The 13,299-nt window shown below is 45.8% G+C and overlaps 4 protein-coding genes across 5 annotated transcripts; 2 read left to right on the top strand and 2 right to left on the bottom strand.

Moving 5' to 3' along the window:
• Positions 1 to 3,391: 3,391 nt before the first annotated feature.
• Positions 3,392 to 4,192, bottom strand: LOC147982476 (uncharacterized). The gene has a single exon (XM_087516317.1). It carries the CDS (start codon positions 4,190 to 4,192, stop codon positions 3,392 to 3,394), a length of 801 nt encoding a protein of 266 aa, XP_087372443.1.
• A 1,179-nt stretch (positions 4,193 to 5,371) lies between these two features.
• LOC125547381 (wall-associated receptor kinase 3-like) lies at positions 5,372 to 6,807 on the top strand. Its single transcript, XM_048711269.2, has 2 exons — positions 5,372 to 5,480; positions 5,936 to 6,807. The coding sequence occupies exons 1-2, from the start codon at positions 5,372 to 5,374 to the stop codon at positions 6,805 to 6,807; spliced, it is 981 nt and encodes a 326-aa protein (XP_048567226.2).
• Positions 5,944 to 9,371, top strand: LOC147982475 (wall-associated receptor kinase 5-like). Of its 2 annotated transcripts, none has more exons than XM_087514414.1 (3): positions 5,944 to 6,802; positions 7,257 to 7,737; positions 8,576 to 9,371. In XM_087514414.1, exons 2-3 carry the CDS (start codon positions 7,319 to 7,321, stop codon positions 9,369 to 9,371), a joined length of 1,215 nt encoding a protein of 404 aa, XP_087370540.1. In that variant the 5' UTR covers positions 5,944 to 6,802; positions 7,257 to 7,318. The 2 variants fall into 2 exon arrangements, with proteins under 2 accessions (XP_087370540.1, XP_087370541.1); XM_087514415.1 differs by having other exon boundaries at positions 5,944 to 6,827; positions 7,342 to 7,737.
• A 2,734-nt stretch (positions 9,372 to 12,105) lies between these two features.
• LOC147982474 (uncharacterized) lies at positions 12,106 to 13,254 on the bottom strand. The gene has a single exon (XM_087516316.1). It carries the CDS (start codon positions 13,252 to 13,254, stop codon positions 12,106 to 12,108), a length of 1,149 nt encoding a protein of 382 aa, XP_087372442.1.
• Between the last annotated feature and the right edge of the window lie 45 nt (positions 13,255 to 13,299).

The following is a 13,299-nucleotide window of genomic DNA, read 5'->3' as shown; positions in this document are numbered from 1 at the left end:
AGATGCATTTGGATGAACCAATTCTATGCCCAAGTACCTCACACAACTTGCACCTATTTTTGTTACCTTTTTGAGCCCTTTTGGGCTTATCATTCTTTTCCTTTTCCTTTTTCCCTTCTTACTACAACCACCTTTCTCAAACCAAGCTTTGAATCTGCTCTATTTTGGCCTCCCAGCCTTTCTTCTAGTGACAGGAGGACACAAGGTAAATTCTATTTCCACCTCAAGCCACTGAGATTGGTCAGTCAGTGCAGGAATTGGACTTGCATATGCAGCTTTGAATTTTTGTACTGAATAATACTCATGCAAATATGGGTGCATATTTAACCTGGGTTTAGATGCCAAAAAAGTATGGAATGCTCATATGGTTTTCCATTGTGTTGCCACTCTTGGCAAGTGCACTCATGCAACTCAGTATTTACCACATGCCTCTTGCCACTCTTTGTATCTCTAACTTCAGCACCCCACAAGGAAGATTTCTCAACAGATAGATGTGAAAGATTTCTACTCCTGTTGACCATCAGTTGTACCACTGCCGGAAGCTTGTCCCCTTCCAAAATATTAGCAATTTTTCCTCTCAACTCCCACAAACGCATGATCATGATCCTTATTTGGTCCACCATGTCATGCACAGGCAAGTCTTTCAAATCCTTCACTTTGTTGTTAAAACTTTCTGCCAAGTTGTTATTGATATGATCACATTTTATGGCAGTATTAAAACCAGATCTGTACCACAACAGAGAATGGTGGGTGTTCAACCATGAAGGAAATTCATTATCACTACATGATGCCAATATCTTACCAAGGTGATAGGAATGTGTCTGTCTGGTGTAGGATCTTGCTGCTGGCCACATGCGCCCAAATTCATCTACTCTAAATTTTTTTATCAGATTCATCCACATATGTCCAAAGCACTCCCTCTGCTCAGCATGGGGGAAAACATTTTTTACTGCATTTTCCAACCCTTTACATGCATCTGTGTGGATGGCCAAAGAAGAAACTGGCCCTATGCATCTTTTCAGTTGCATCATGAACCATATCCATGATGCCTTTGTCTCTGATTGAAACATTCCTATTGCAGTTGGGAACATCCGGTTGTGTCCATCTAGAGCATTGCATGCAGCCAACTGACCATTCCACGTTCCAGTCAGAAATGATGAGTCTATGCTCAAATATGGACGACAACCTGCTTTGAATCCATCTATGCAAGGCTTCAAACATATAAAAAACTTGCTGAATAAAACCTTGCCATCCTCTGTTACCTCTGTATCTATCTCCACCACACTTCCAGGTGACCTCTTCTCCACCTCTGCTTTAAAACTATACAACATCCTAAATGTATTTGCTCAGTCACCATACAATGATTTCATGGCCCTTTGTTTTGCTTTCCACATTGTGGTATATTGCAGCTGGATGGGGTACAGCTTCTCCAAGTCAACTTTAAGCCTCTTTGCAGTAGTGTTTGGAGTCTTCGCTAAAATAGGAGTAATCTTCTCTGTAACCCAAAGCTGTGATGTCATCTTTGAAACTCTCTGTGAAGTGGTCATACATGTATGCTGGTGTGGTATTTGATTTACCCTTACTGTACTTCCATCGGGTTGTAGTCTGGCAGACAAGTACCATTTGCAAGGATTGCTACCACCATCATAACCTTTGCACCGAGCATAAAATTTATTTTGATCAGTCCACATAGTCTTGGCATCAAACTCTTTTTTCACTGCATAGGTCCTGAAAGACATCCTAAACTCCTTCATGCTTGGCCACAACTTTCCCACCTCAATAACTGGGTTCTCTTTCTCATACAAACAAACCAGCTCATTATCATCTGCATCATCCACATCAACTGCAGCCTCTCTCATCAGCTCTTCTTCATCCTCATTTGCATTTCTAGGGCCTGTGTTACCATCAGCAGGCAAAGAACTTTCATCCTTCTCCTTATCTTTGTCATCAACTTGAATGCCAAAAATTTCGGCCATATCAATGTCAGATATTGGTGTAATGACCAAATCTGTTTTTTTCATTCAACTCTACTACATTCCAGTCAACAACAATCTTCCTAGCACCATGGGTTTCCTCCTCTCCATCTGCACCAATCCCTGTATCTTCAGCTACTACAGTCGGTTCAATCAACAATGCCAACATCTTGTTTTGTGAAACCCACTCATCATCTTCCACCTGTGCAGCCATCTTTGATGGCACATAACCAACTCTGGAATGAGTTTGCAGATCAATTAGCTCTGCATAAAATGTTACTTGTTTGCTTGCCCAACCTTCTTGCTGATCAATTTCAGCAACCATGGATTCTCCATCTTCAATTCTCACATATTCACCATTATAGTTATCGAAACGTTGCAGAGATACCTCTTGTTCTGGACCCCAAACAATACTCTCCCCAATTCTCTCCACCAAATTGCCCACGACCTTCTCCTTCATGCTCTCCAATTCTTGGGGATCAACATCTGCAAGTTCGACATCCAACCTCATGGTGGTATCTCTATCAATGTCTTGGACACTGCCATAAATGAGCTTGGCTTTACAGGGAAAAAATTCCACTATAATTGCGAATGTGGTGGCAGAACCTGAACCTCCCCTGTTTTGTCAATGGCAGGTAGCGGCGATAGTGTAAGCGACAGTCACTACCAAATCGAGTTCGATAACAGCTAAAAGAGAAAAGAGGGTGGCATTACCGATTTGAAGCACCGTCTCCTCGCTCCATCTCATTCAGCCCCCGCGCTCCTTTCCAATCGAGATTCTAAAACGCCAAGAAACAGGGGCAGCATGAGGTCACAGATTTATCAAAAATTCTGGGGAATGGGACTAGAGTTTGGAAAATACTCACTCGCAATAGCCGCTGCCGAGAAAGGCACTCCACCACCAGGCCGCGGAGAAGAAACAGGCCCTGGATCCAATCGAGATTCTAAATCGCCAAGAAACAGAGGGGCAGCATGAGGCCACAGATCCCCCAAAATTCTAGGGAGTGGGACTAGGGTTTCGAAAGTACTCACTCGCAATAGCTCTGCCGCTGCCGAGAAATGCGCTCCACCACCACGGAGAAGAAAAAGCTGCCTCTGCCGAAGAAGATGCTTACGGCGGCGCCGCTCGCCAAGTCCAGCACGGTCGAGTCGAGCACGGTCACAGTCACCGGTCGAGTCGTGGACGGTTGATTCTTGACTACGTGGCCCTAGGTGGACCCCACCAGTCAGAGCACATAACCCCCGGTGTCCCAACCAAACCTCAGCCCAACTAACAGCCAACTAGCCGCGTAAACGGGTTGTCTTGCTTGAGCTATTTCTGCGCTGGGAGACGTCGCATGAGAGCCATTACAACCAACGACATTACAACCAACGACGTCGCATGAGAGACAATTCAACTCAAAGATGTCGCATGGGAGCTATTTGCCCAGCTGAAATAGCCTGAAGAAATACTCCCCTGTCTTGACCGCCATCATGAGCTTGTTGCCCATCTCGAAGATATAGACGGCATGCACATCCACATCATCGTCTTCTTCCCACAAAAGATAAGGAAGGCTTTGGAAGACCACGGTCTGGATGGTCGCGACCAGTGCAAGTTCATTTGCGCCACCGATGATGCCAAACTTGAGCAATCTGACCAGAGGACGATCTAGCTGGAGCCCGTAGAGCTCCCCATTGCAGAAGGCTATATCCTTGAGGTACCCCATGGCACATGCTTTCACGGTCCACCCTTTACCAGAACCAACTCTGCAAAGCGCGACCATGCAGCCGTGGGTGATGGCAGCGAGGACGCAAGTCTCGGATGTGGGTTCCTCTGAGAAGATGATTTTGGAGACCCTGGAGGGCTCGGTGGGGTTATCGCTAGGGTCGATCCTCCTTTGCTGTTCTGAGAGCACCACCTTGGCGCCGGAGAAGAGATTCAGTACCATGATGCGGCCAGCGGACACCATGGCAACCCATCCACCTTGGTGAGATCCGATGATCCACTTGCGAGCGACGACTTTGGGCGTGGGTGGAAGGCGGACACGCAGGAGCCCTCCGTCCTCAAGGCAGTAGAGGTCTTTGGTTTTGGCGCGGTTGTACGTGGAGAGGAGCAGCATCGGGAGAGGCGGCGGAGGCGGTCGCCAGGATGCGACGGCGGCGAAGCGCACGCGGCCGAGCGGGTTGGCGATCCGGCTGTAGACCAGGTCGAGGAGCTCGTCGGGGAGTTGGGAAGACATCTACGCCGATCGTCGTACACACGCACGTACGGCGGGTGGATTGGATCTATATATGATGCGGTGTAGGTCTCCGGTAGTCTTATCGAGGAGAAGAAGCAAGAAGGCACGCTTGCAATGTTTGGGCGGACCCTTGTGAATTATATTGAACGCTTCGTACGTCTCCTCTATACGTACGACCTGCTTCGTTTTCTTTCAGACTTGAAGAGCTTTATTATTGATCACTAGTAGAATGCATTGCCACGGCCATTTAATATATTTTATTGATGTTATATATAGACATGTACAAAAATGATAGCTTAACAATTGGGTAATATTGAAATCCACTTTCGCAATGCAGTATAAGTTAATAAAAATGATATAATTTGACAATGTATGCATAGAGAGCGATGATTTAACTAATAATATGTTAGGAATTAAGATCTATTGATGCGCTTAAGATATTCTCGTACAATATCAGAAGGATTGTTTTAGCTTCATTCACACGATACTTTAGTAAATATAATAAAAGTATCTTCATCGGCTCATAACCATCTTGCACAAGCAATATATGCAGCTAGCATGAATATTATTGCACGTGGAAGGTCTAAAAATGTGCAATAGAAAATAATCACTGTGTAAACTGGCCAATCCTTTACCGTTCCACGAGAGCATAAAATAAAAAACAAAAAAGACACACACATCCCTACAATTGGATAAATTAATATTATCTTGAATATAGTGATAATAAAATAATGCTTGTATGTTGAATGTTATGATAATAAAATACATTAATTTAATACATTAATTTACCCGTCCATACTTGTTGGAATACTAACCAGTTTGAAAATATACGTTGGCATCTAGATATACCAAAACTGTAGCCAGTGAATTTCAATTGTGGGCTATCATCCCTTGCACATCCTTTTGTTGTATAAAACTTAGTGATTTTTTGACCCCTTCCAACCACGTCACCTCAAGACATTTCAATTTTAATAAAACTTATGATTATTCTAGGAAATTTACGATTTAGGATATGTGATGTTCTTATTATAATTTTTTTGTTATGTCATTTATCTTACGGCAAACAACTGCTTTTTTCCTTATAAAAAAGTCGCCTCTCATAAACAGAAAATGCAGCTAGATGCTCATTTTTTTCTTACTTAAAAAGAACAATTCACTCGTATCTATCACCGCACGGCAATGACGGCACAAGCCCTCACTCACATCTCACTATCACAACACCGGCACAAGCCCTCACCTCACTCACATCTCATTCCATCGCCGTACATCTCCCTGCACATCTCAAGATGTTATCCATAAAATCTGTGTGAAAATCATTTTGCTGATTAAACTTCCTGGCAAAAAAATTTTAGCAGCAGCAAAATATTCATCAGATAAAACCACGTACAATTTTTGCATCATAGAAGTACAATTAGGATCATTCAGTTGAAAAAACATTCTGAAATTACAAACAAACCTCACTGGGTCTCCAGCAAAGCTCCATTTGGGATGTTACCAAAAATGAAAACAAATAAACTACAGGAGACAGCAGCAGTAATATGAGAACACACGGTCTACCACTCTGGCAATATATATTATACCATGAGTGAGACAAAATAGACAGGCAAAAAAAATTTCAATCTGCATCATGATCACTTTAGAGCCTAATTACACCTCTAGGCACGTGCTGTCCTAAGAGTTAGCCCAAATCCATCAGAAATTGAGAACAATGAATTAGTATGACGTTGTTATTTTTTCAATTAGGTAACTGCAGTACGTCCTGCGGTGATGTAGACGTGCCATACCCCTTCGGCATTGGCTCTGCCGATTGCTACTGGCCTGGGTTCAGCCTCACCTGTGATACAAGCCAGCAACCTGCTAAGCCACTCCTCGTCCTCCGCGACCTCGTCCTCGGTTCGTACATGTCCTTCCATGTCGCAAAGATCTCCCTCTGGAACAACACGGTGCGCGTCATCAGCACCAACGCCATTTTCACGGTGCGCTTCTCAGAAGGTTATTTTATGCTTGGCAACTACTCGGAGGCACCCTACTCGCTATCGACTAGCAACGAGTTCATCCTGTTGGGCTGCAACCTTCAGGTGACGCTGAACTCAGATAGCAACAAGGATTTCATCAGCGGTTGTGGCTCCTTCTGCCCCTCCAACGCTAGTGAAACCTACATCGAGAAGGCACTGGGGCGTACAGGCAGAAACTGCTACGGCATAGGCTGCTGCCAGGCGCACATCTCCATGTCCTCTAACGGCTTGCCCACACAGCTGTCAATTCAAAAGCTCAACAAGAACGCCAACCAGGACTTGACGTTACATCCAGGGTACGCGCTAATCGCAGAGGAGGGGTGGTTCGATCGGCGACGGTTGTCCAAGGAAATGGTGGAGCGGGAGGGAATAGCCAAGGTGCAGGTTCCCCAAGTTCTGCAGTGGGAGGTCATTCAGGGCTTACCGCGACCTGCTGGCATGAAGGCGCATCCGGGCTGTCCGGCAGAAGTAGCCCGCAAGCTCTGCAAGAGCAAGAACAGCAACTGCAAAGGAGGAAGCAGAGGCTATGTATGCCAGTGCATGTATGCCTACGATAAGCGCGGCAGCAACCCCTACCTCGTGGACGGTTGTAAAGGTTAGAACCTCTATCTACGATTATAATATACTCCCTCCATCCCAAAATATAAAACCATTTTTGACACTAAGTTAGTGTCAAAAATGATCTTATATTTCGGGATGGAGGGAGTATGTGTTTACGCTATTAATTTTCTTGTTCGTCTATAGTTTTTAACCTTGTCTATTTCACTTTTGCCTCCAGGTCGCCGCAAGCCTTTATCTACAGGTAAGCAATGCTGCAACATTCCTCCTGGTTAATTTCACATCAAGACAAGTATTGTATTCCACTTGGTATTCCTTTCAAGCAATACATATTGGCATTCTAGTGTAGATACTAATCGATTTAATTTGCTTCTTCCTGTGAAAATACTTGCTTGTTAATCATAATTAATAAGAAGAGAACTTGATGTACGTTTCTTGGTCCAACTTGAACTCTGACACAATTTTCTTCTTGCCAAAAAGTTACTTTTGAGTGAACTTTGTTGATTACTCCTGCTGTTGAGTAACTGTAGACCAAGTGTATAATACTAATCCAATGATATTGAAAATGAATAATACCATGTACATCTTTGTAGGTATATACCTCAGCATAGGAGTTGCTGTTGGGACAGGCATCATAGTATTCCTTCTCGTTGGATCCTTCACACACAAGAGATTCAAACATCGAAGAGCGCAAATGTTGAAACAGAAGTTCTTCGAAAAAAACCGTGGACAATTGTTGCAACAATTGGTATCACAAAGAGCTGATATTGCAGAAAGAATGATTATTACCTTAGATGAGCTAGAGAAGGCAACAAACAGATTTGGTAAATCTCGTGAGCTTGGTGGTGGTGGGCATGGTACAGTCTACAAAGGGATCCTATCAGATCTTCATGTTGTAGCCATCAAGAAACCAAAGGCGGTGATTCAAAAGGAGATTGATGAATTCATTAATGAGGTTGCTATCCTATCATTGATCAACCTAGGGCTGGACACGAGCCGAGCCGAGCCGAGTTTGATCCGAGCTAGGCTTTGGCTCGCCCATGAGCGAGCTGGCTCGGCTCGGCTCGGTTGGTGAACGAGCCTACTTTTAGTGGCTCGGCTCGTCTTGCCTCCTGCTCGGTCCAGCCCGAGCGGCTCGTGTGAGTGAGCGCCGATGTGTATGTTCAGTCTTCAGTATGCATGGGAGCGGCCGGTGTGTGCATGCGCGCCGCCGGGCGACGCCGGTGAAGTGTGGGCGCGTGTGTGTGCTCGCAAAGTCTCCTCCGCGTGGCCGGCTGCTGGGGTCATCGTCGGGAGAGGAGGGCATGGACTGCAGGCCATACCTGCTTTTGCCGGCGAGGAATCACGACAACGACGAACGGCGGCGTCCGGCGCAGCGGCGAACAGGCACGTACGCCGTCGGTGTCGACGGCGAGCCATACAGCTTCATGCGCGGCGAGGAGCACGGCGTAGGGTGGTGGCCACTGGCTGGACGGCGGCAGGGCGGCAAGGCGCAAACCCTAAGCAGCGGCGGCTGCATTCGCTCGCTGGGGGACGCACATGTGAGTCGGGGTGCTTTTAATGGGCTTGGGCTGCTCCTGTAGGCTGCTATGTCTAGGAAATGGGCTGAGAATTATCTAAAAAAAATTAATTGGGCTGCAAAACGAGCCACCGAGTTGGACCGAGCGGAAACCGGCTCGGCTCGGTCGTCGAACGGGCCTAAATTTGCTAGCTCGGCTCGGCCTATTTTCTTGTCGGGCCGAGCTGAGTTGGGCCGAGCTGGAGCGAGTTTCGGGCCGAGCCGAAAAGCTCGCTCGAGCGTCCAGTCCTAGATCAACCATAGAAATGTTGTAAAACTCTATGGTTGTTACCTTGAAACAGAGGTCCCCATGTTGGTCTATGAGTTTATATCCAACGGTACCCTTTATGATCATCTTCATGTTGATGGGCCAAAATCGTTGTCATGGAATGATAGGCTACGGATAGCAACTGAGACTGCCAGATCTTTAGCTCATCTTCACTCAACAGCTTCAGTACCCATCATCCATAGAGATATCAAGTCTGTTAACATACTTTTGGATGATACTCTAACAGCAAAAGTTGCAGACTTTGGAGCTTCAAGATATGTTCCGGTGGATAGACCAGGGATCACAACAAGAGTGCAAGGTACAAGAGGATATCTGGACCCCATGTACTTCTATACTGGGCGTCTCACTGAAAAAAGTGATGTGTACAGCTTCGGTGTCCTGCTTCTAGAGTTGTTGACTAGAAAGAAACCATTTTCATACGTCTCTTCTGAAGAGGAAGGCCTTGTCACACATTTTTCTACCTTATTCACACAAGGTAATTTGTCAGAGATACTAGATCCGCAAGTAATGGAAGAAGGAGGCAGCGAAATTGAAGAAGTCGCAGCAATTGCAGCAATGTGTATAACATTAAGAGGAGAGGATCGTCCATCCATGAAGCAAGTGGAGATCAAACTCGAAGGCACTCAAGCATCCAGGGGACATGAGGAGGGTGATGTAAGAAATTGTCCCCGGACTGCAGATGGAAGTAGGAGCGCGGAATTGTCCAGGCAGTATAGTATGGAAGAGGAGTTTGCGTTATCTTCAAGGTATCCTCGGTAGTTCTGCTTAAGCCCGAGCTCATCAGGAGATTAGTTTTAAACTTCATGTTTTCAGAGATTTTCCTTTTCATTCATTTCCCTTGTGCACGTGCTCTCTTTTCTTCCATGGCAGCTCCTTTTCATCATCCTGTTTGTGTAAAATAAACTTGCTGTTAAAATCTTTATAATTTTATAAACTTGTTGTAACCGGTTATGAGCTCGTTTATGCTTAGCTAGGCGCCAACTACCATCAGGGAATCAAAAGGATATTATGAGCTCGTTTTGTTTTAATCGATTGTTCTTTATTTGTGTTTTTCCTGGAGCTACAGTCACCTGATTAGCTTAGTTATCCAAAATGTCTGGAGAATTAAACAACATAATTCTGTCTATCCAAGTGTGTGTGTTTGTTCAGACTCTGAAAATTTATGGACTGCAGCAGCAGGACCAACACTGATTACAGATGAATCAACTCCAACCCCAACAAAGCTCTTGTAGATTTGCACATTCAGCTCTGATGATGAGTCAATAGAAAGGCATTACAGTGATTAATAGTATCATAATCCTCTCTGCTTAGATGATTAGCAGAAAAAGTGCCGAACCTAAGCCAGCAAATTGGTAGTAATACATAAGATTCTGATATGTTTTCTGTAATAGCAGTGAAGTGGTTTGCATGGCACAAGCATAACTGATCTCATAGATGCTGTGATAGGAAATGATATATTTTTTATTTCATGATATTATAGTAGTACCATTTGTCTAGCCAAAAATTCAGAAATGTTTGTATGGTTTGATTCAGGTAAACCTTCTTGTTCCAAAAAGTAGTGTCCAAGGGACTACTCTGATCCTTGGTTTGTGGTTGTATTATGGACAACACTTCACTAATAGAAAATTCAGAATTGTTTATTGCTGTCCAAGAGGTTATTTTGCTGTTTGCTGCTTGGCTCTTGATTTTCTTATTTGACAGCATCATGAGAGTACTGAACTTGTGAATAATTATGAAGCATGTGAGATTGCCCACACCCAGCCTCTGCATGACAAATAATTAGACGAGGGATTAGAAATAGAACCAATGTTGAATTGCAGACCGCCGAGGATCCTAACTTTGAGGTCCTCGAATGCCGTTGTCTTGCTCCTCGCCCTGACGCCCTCCTGCAATTGCTCCCTACCACCCTCGCCACCTGTTTGCTATATATATATATATATATATATATACTCAGTTGCGTACCACAACTAGTCTCAAAAAAAGAAAGTTGCCTACCACAAAATCACCTGACGCCTAGCCTCTCACGACAGTGGTGATGCAGATGGCCGTGCGCTGCACGCCGACCGACGAGTCATCAACAAACCGCAGCATCGGCGTGGCGGTGCAAACAGGTGGCGAGGGTGGTAGGGAGCAATTGCAGGAGGGTATATATATATATATATAGTGTTACTATTTATCACCCAGGGTGCAGAATAAGTTATTCTTCACTCGAGGTAATCTTACGATCATTTCATAATTAAATTACGTTTCGAATTCAAATAGTTACATTCCTATTGATTCACTACGAAAAATTTGACATAAAAAATAAAAAAATAGGTCATAAGACAAGAAAATTTGCAGTTTATGTGTATTTTAGACTATGTTTTTACATTTGTAATTTTACATGACATAAAATATTTTTTACAATGATTATATATTTTCTTACGGTCCCTTTTTGCGTCGGAAATAAGACGAAACTTACTGAACGTAAAATTACGATGCATTGATGGTAAAATAGAGGGGGGTGAAGAATAACTATTCCTCACCCAGGGTGACGAATAGCGCGACCCTATATATCGTAGGATCGTTCGCCCTGCGAGTCGTATTTGTGCTGTGCAATTGGGGTTAGTTTTTTTTTCGTAGCATACATTTTACTGGGCCTTGTACACGGGGTGGGTTGCAGCATCGACACAACTGCAACCTCGGCGACTTGGTTGGTGTTGGTTCGCCTCCAGCCTGCAGCAAACGACGATGGCAACCATGATGTGGCTGCAGAGTCCTGCGAAGGGGTGGCAACTGGCAATAGGTTCTCCTATGACACCACGCCTTTCACGGCAGCAGTGGTCACCTTTGTGTGGTCCCGCCGCTTGCAGCAATGGGACTGACGGTGGAGCAGAGACTACAACAGTGTGTCCAGAGAGGGTTGCTGCCGCCATGGCGTACGACCGCAATGAGATGGTCTCGAGAAAACTCGGTTCAAGGAACAAGACAAACTTAGGGAGAAAAAAATTTGGACGGGGCGGGTTCTTGGAGATAAGGATAGTGGTGGGGTGGACCCTCACAGGGACATGTGTAGCGCAATGGAGGCGGCCCATGAAGCGAAGTGATCAGCCCGGAGATTTTTGAATGTTTTCCTTAATTTTACAACTTACATATAACATGCATTCGCCAAATTTCTTGTACAATACCGAGCGATGCTCACATGTCTCCAAAATTGCCAAATTGCGGTGGGGTCTCTCCGAGGCTTGTTGAGGGCCGGCAAAAAAAGGGTAAGCAAGTGACGTTGCTTTCTAAAAGGAGGACTTACCTCGTGTCGGGTGTCTGCATCACACAATGCACAGAGTCATGAGAGAATTTCATTGCATTACAAGCATGTGTCTTGCCATTGATAATGACTTATGGATGGTGCTAGACATATCTACGGAAGCTTAAACGCCACGCTCAGAATAAAATCCACATGACACAATCACCTTCTTGTCATCACAAACTTTGATTTAAAAATCCTGCTAGTCTGCTAGATGTGTGGTGGGACAAGCCACATGGCAGCTTGAACGCCACGCTCACCATAAATTCCTTGTGACACAATCACCTTCCCGTCGTAACACGGTATTTCATCATCGTCGTAGGACACGGCACGACCATCGGCAATTTTTGTGAGATACCTCTTATGAAGAGGAAGATGGCCATATCTTTCATTGGAGTAATAGATGTGGTTTCTCTGCACCCCGCCACGCCCTTCCGCACACACCTCCACAGCTGTGGAGCACGTTGGGCCCAAGAATAGTGCGTAGTCATGCAAGCTTGTCATCTCTCCCCACCTAGAGTTAGCGTTGGCACATATGAGTAGCTCATATAGCCTGAAGAAAAACTCTCCGGTCTTGACCGCCATCGTCAGCTTGTTGCCCATCTCGAAGATGTAGATGGCATGCACAACCGCGTCGTCGTCGTCCTCCATCAAGAGATAAGGAAGGCTTTCGGTGACCATGGTCTGGATGGTCGTGACCAGTACAAGTTCATATGTGCTGCTGCTGGTGCCGAACTTCAGCAATCTGACCACCTGACCATCTAGTTGGAGGAGCCCGTAGAGCTCCCCATGGTAGAAGGCTATATCCTTGAGCATCCCCATGCCACATGCTTTCACGGTCCACCCTGTAGTAGAATTAACTCTGCAAAGAGCGACCATCCAGCCATGGGTGATGGCGGCAAGGACGCAAGTCTCGGAGGTGGGTTCCTCCGAGAAGATGATTTTGGAGATTTTGGAGGGGTCCATGGAGTAATCGCCTTGCTTAGTCGAGAGCACCACCTTGGCGCGGGAGAAGACGTTAAGTACCATGACGCGGCCAGCGGACACCATGGCAACCCATCCACCTTGGTGAGATCCGACGATCCGTTTGCGCGCCGCGCCTTTGGGCGTGCGTGGAAGGCGGACACGCAGGAGCCCTCCATCCTCAAGGCAGTAGAGGGGAAGGTCCTTGGTTTTGGCCCGGTCGTACGTGGAGAGGAGCAGCATCGGGAGAGGCGGCGGAGGCGGTCGCCATGATGCTACGGCGCGCCACGCCCGGCAGACGGCGGCGAAGCGCACGCGGCCGAGCGGGTTGGCGATCCGGCCGTAGACCAGGTCGAGGAGTTCGTCGGGGAGGTTGGAAGACATCTGCGCCGACATCGTACGCACGTACGTACGGCGGGTGGATTGGATCTTATCCAGCAG

The sequence above is a fragment of the Triticum urartu genome, chromosome 3A, assembly GCF_056163025.1.
Source record: "Triticum urartu cultivar PI428250 chromosome 3A, HENAU_Tu73, whole genome shotgun sequence".
Classification (NCBI taxonomy): domain Eukaryota; kingdom Viridiplantae; phylum Streptophyta; class Magnoliopsida; order Poales; family Poaceae; genus Triticum; species Triticum urartu.
The sequence above is the reverse complement of the archived record's forward strand: the minus strand, read 5'-3'. Positions and strand labels throughout refer to the sequence as shown.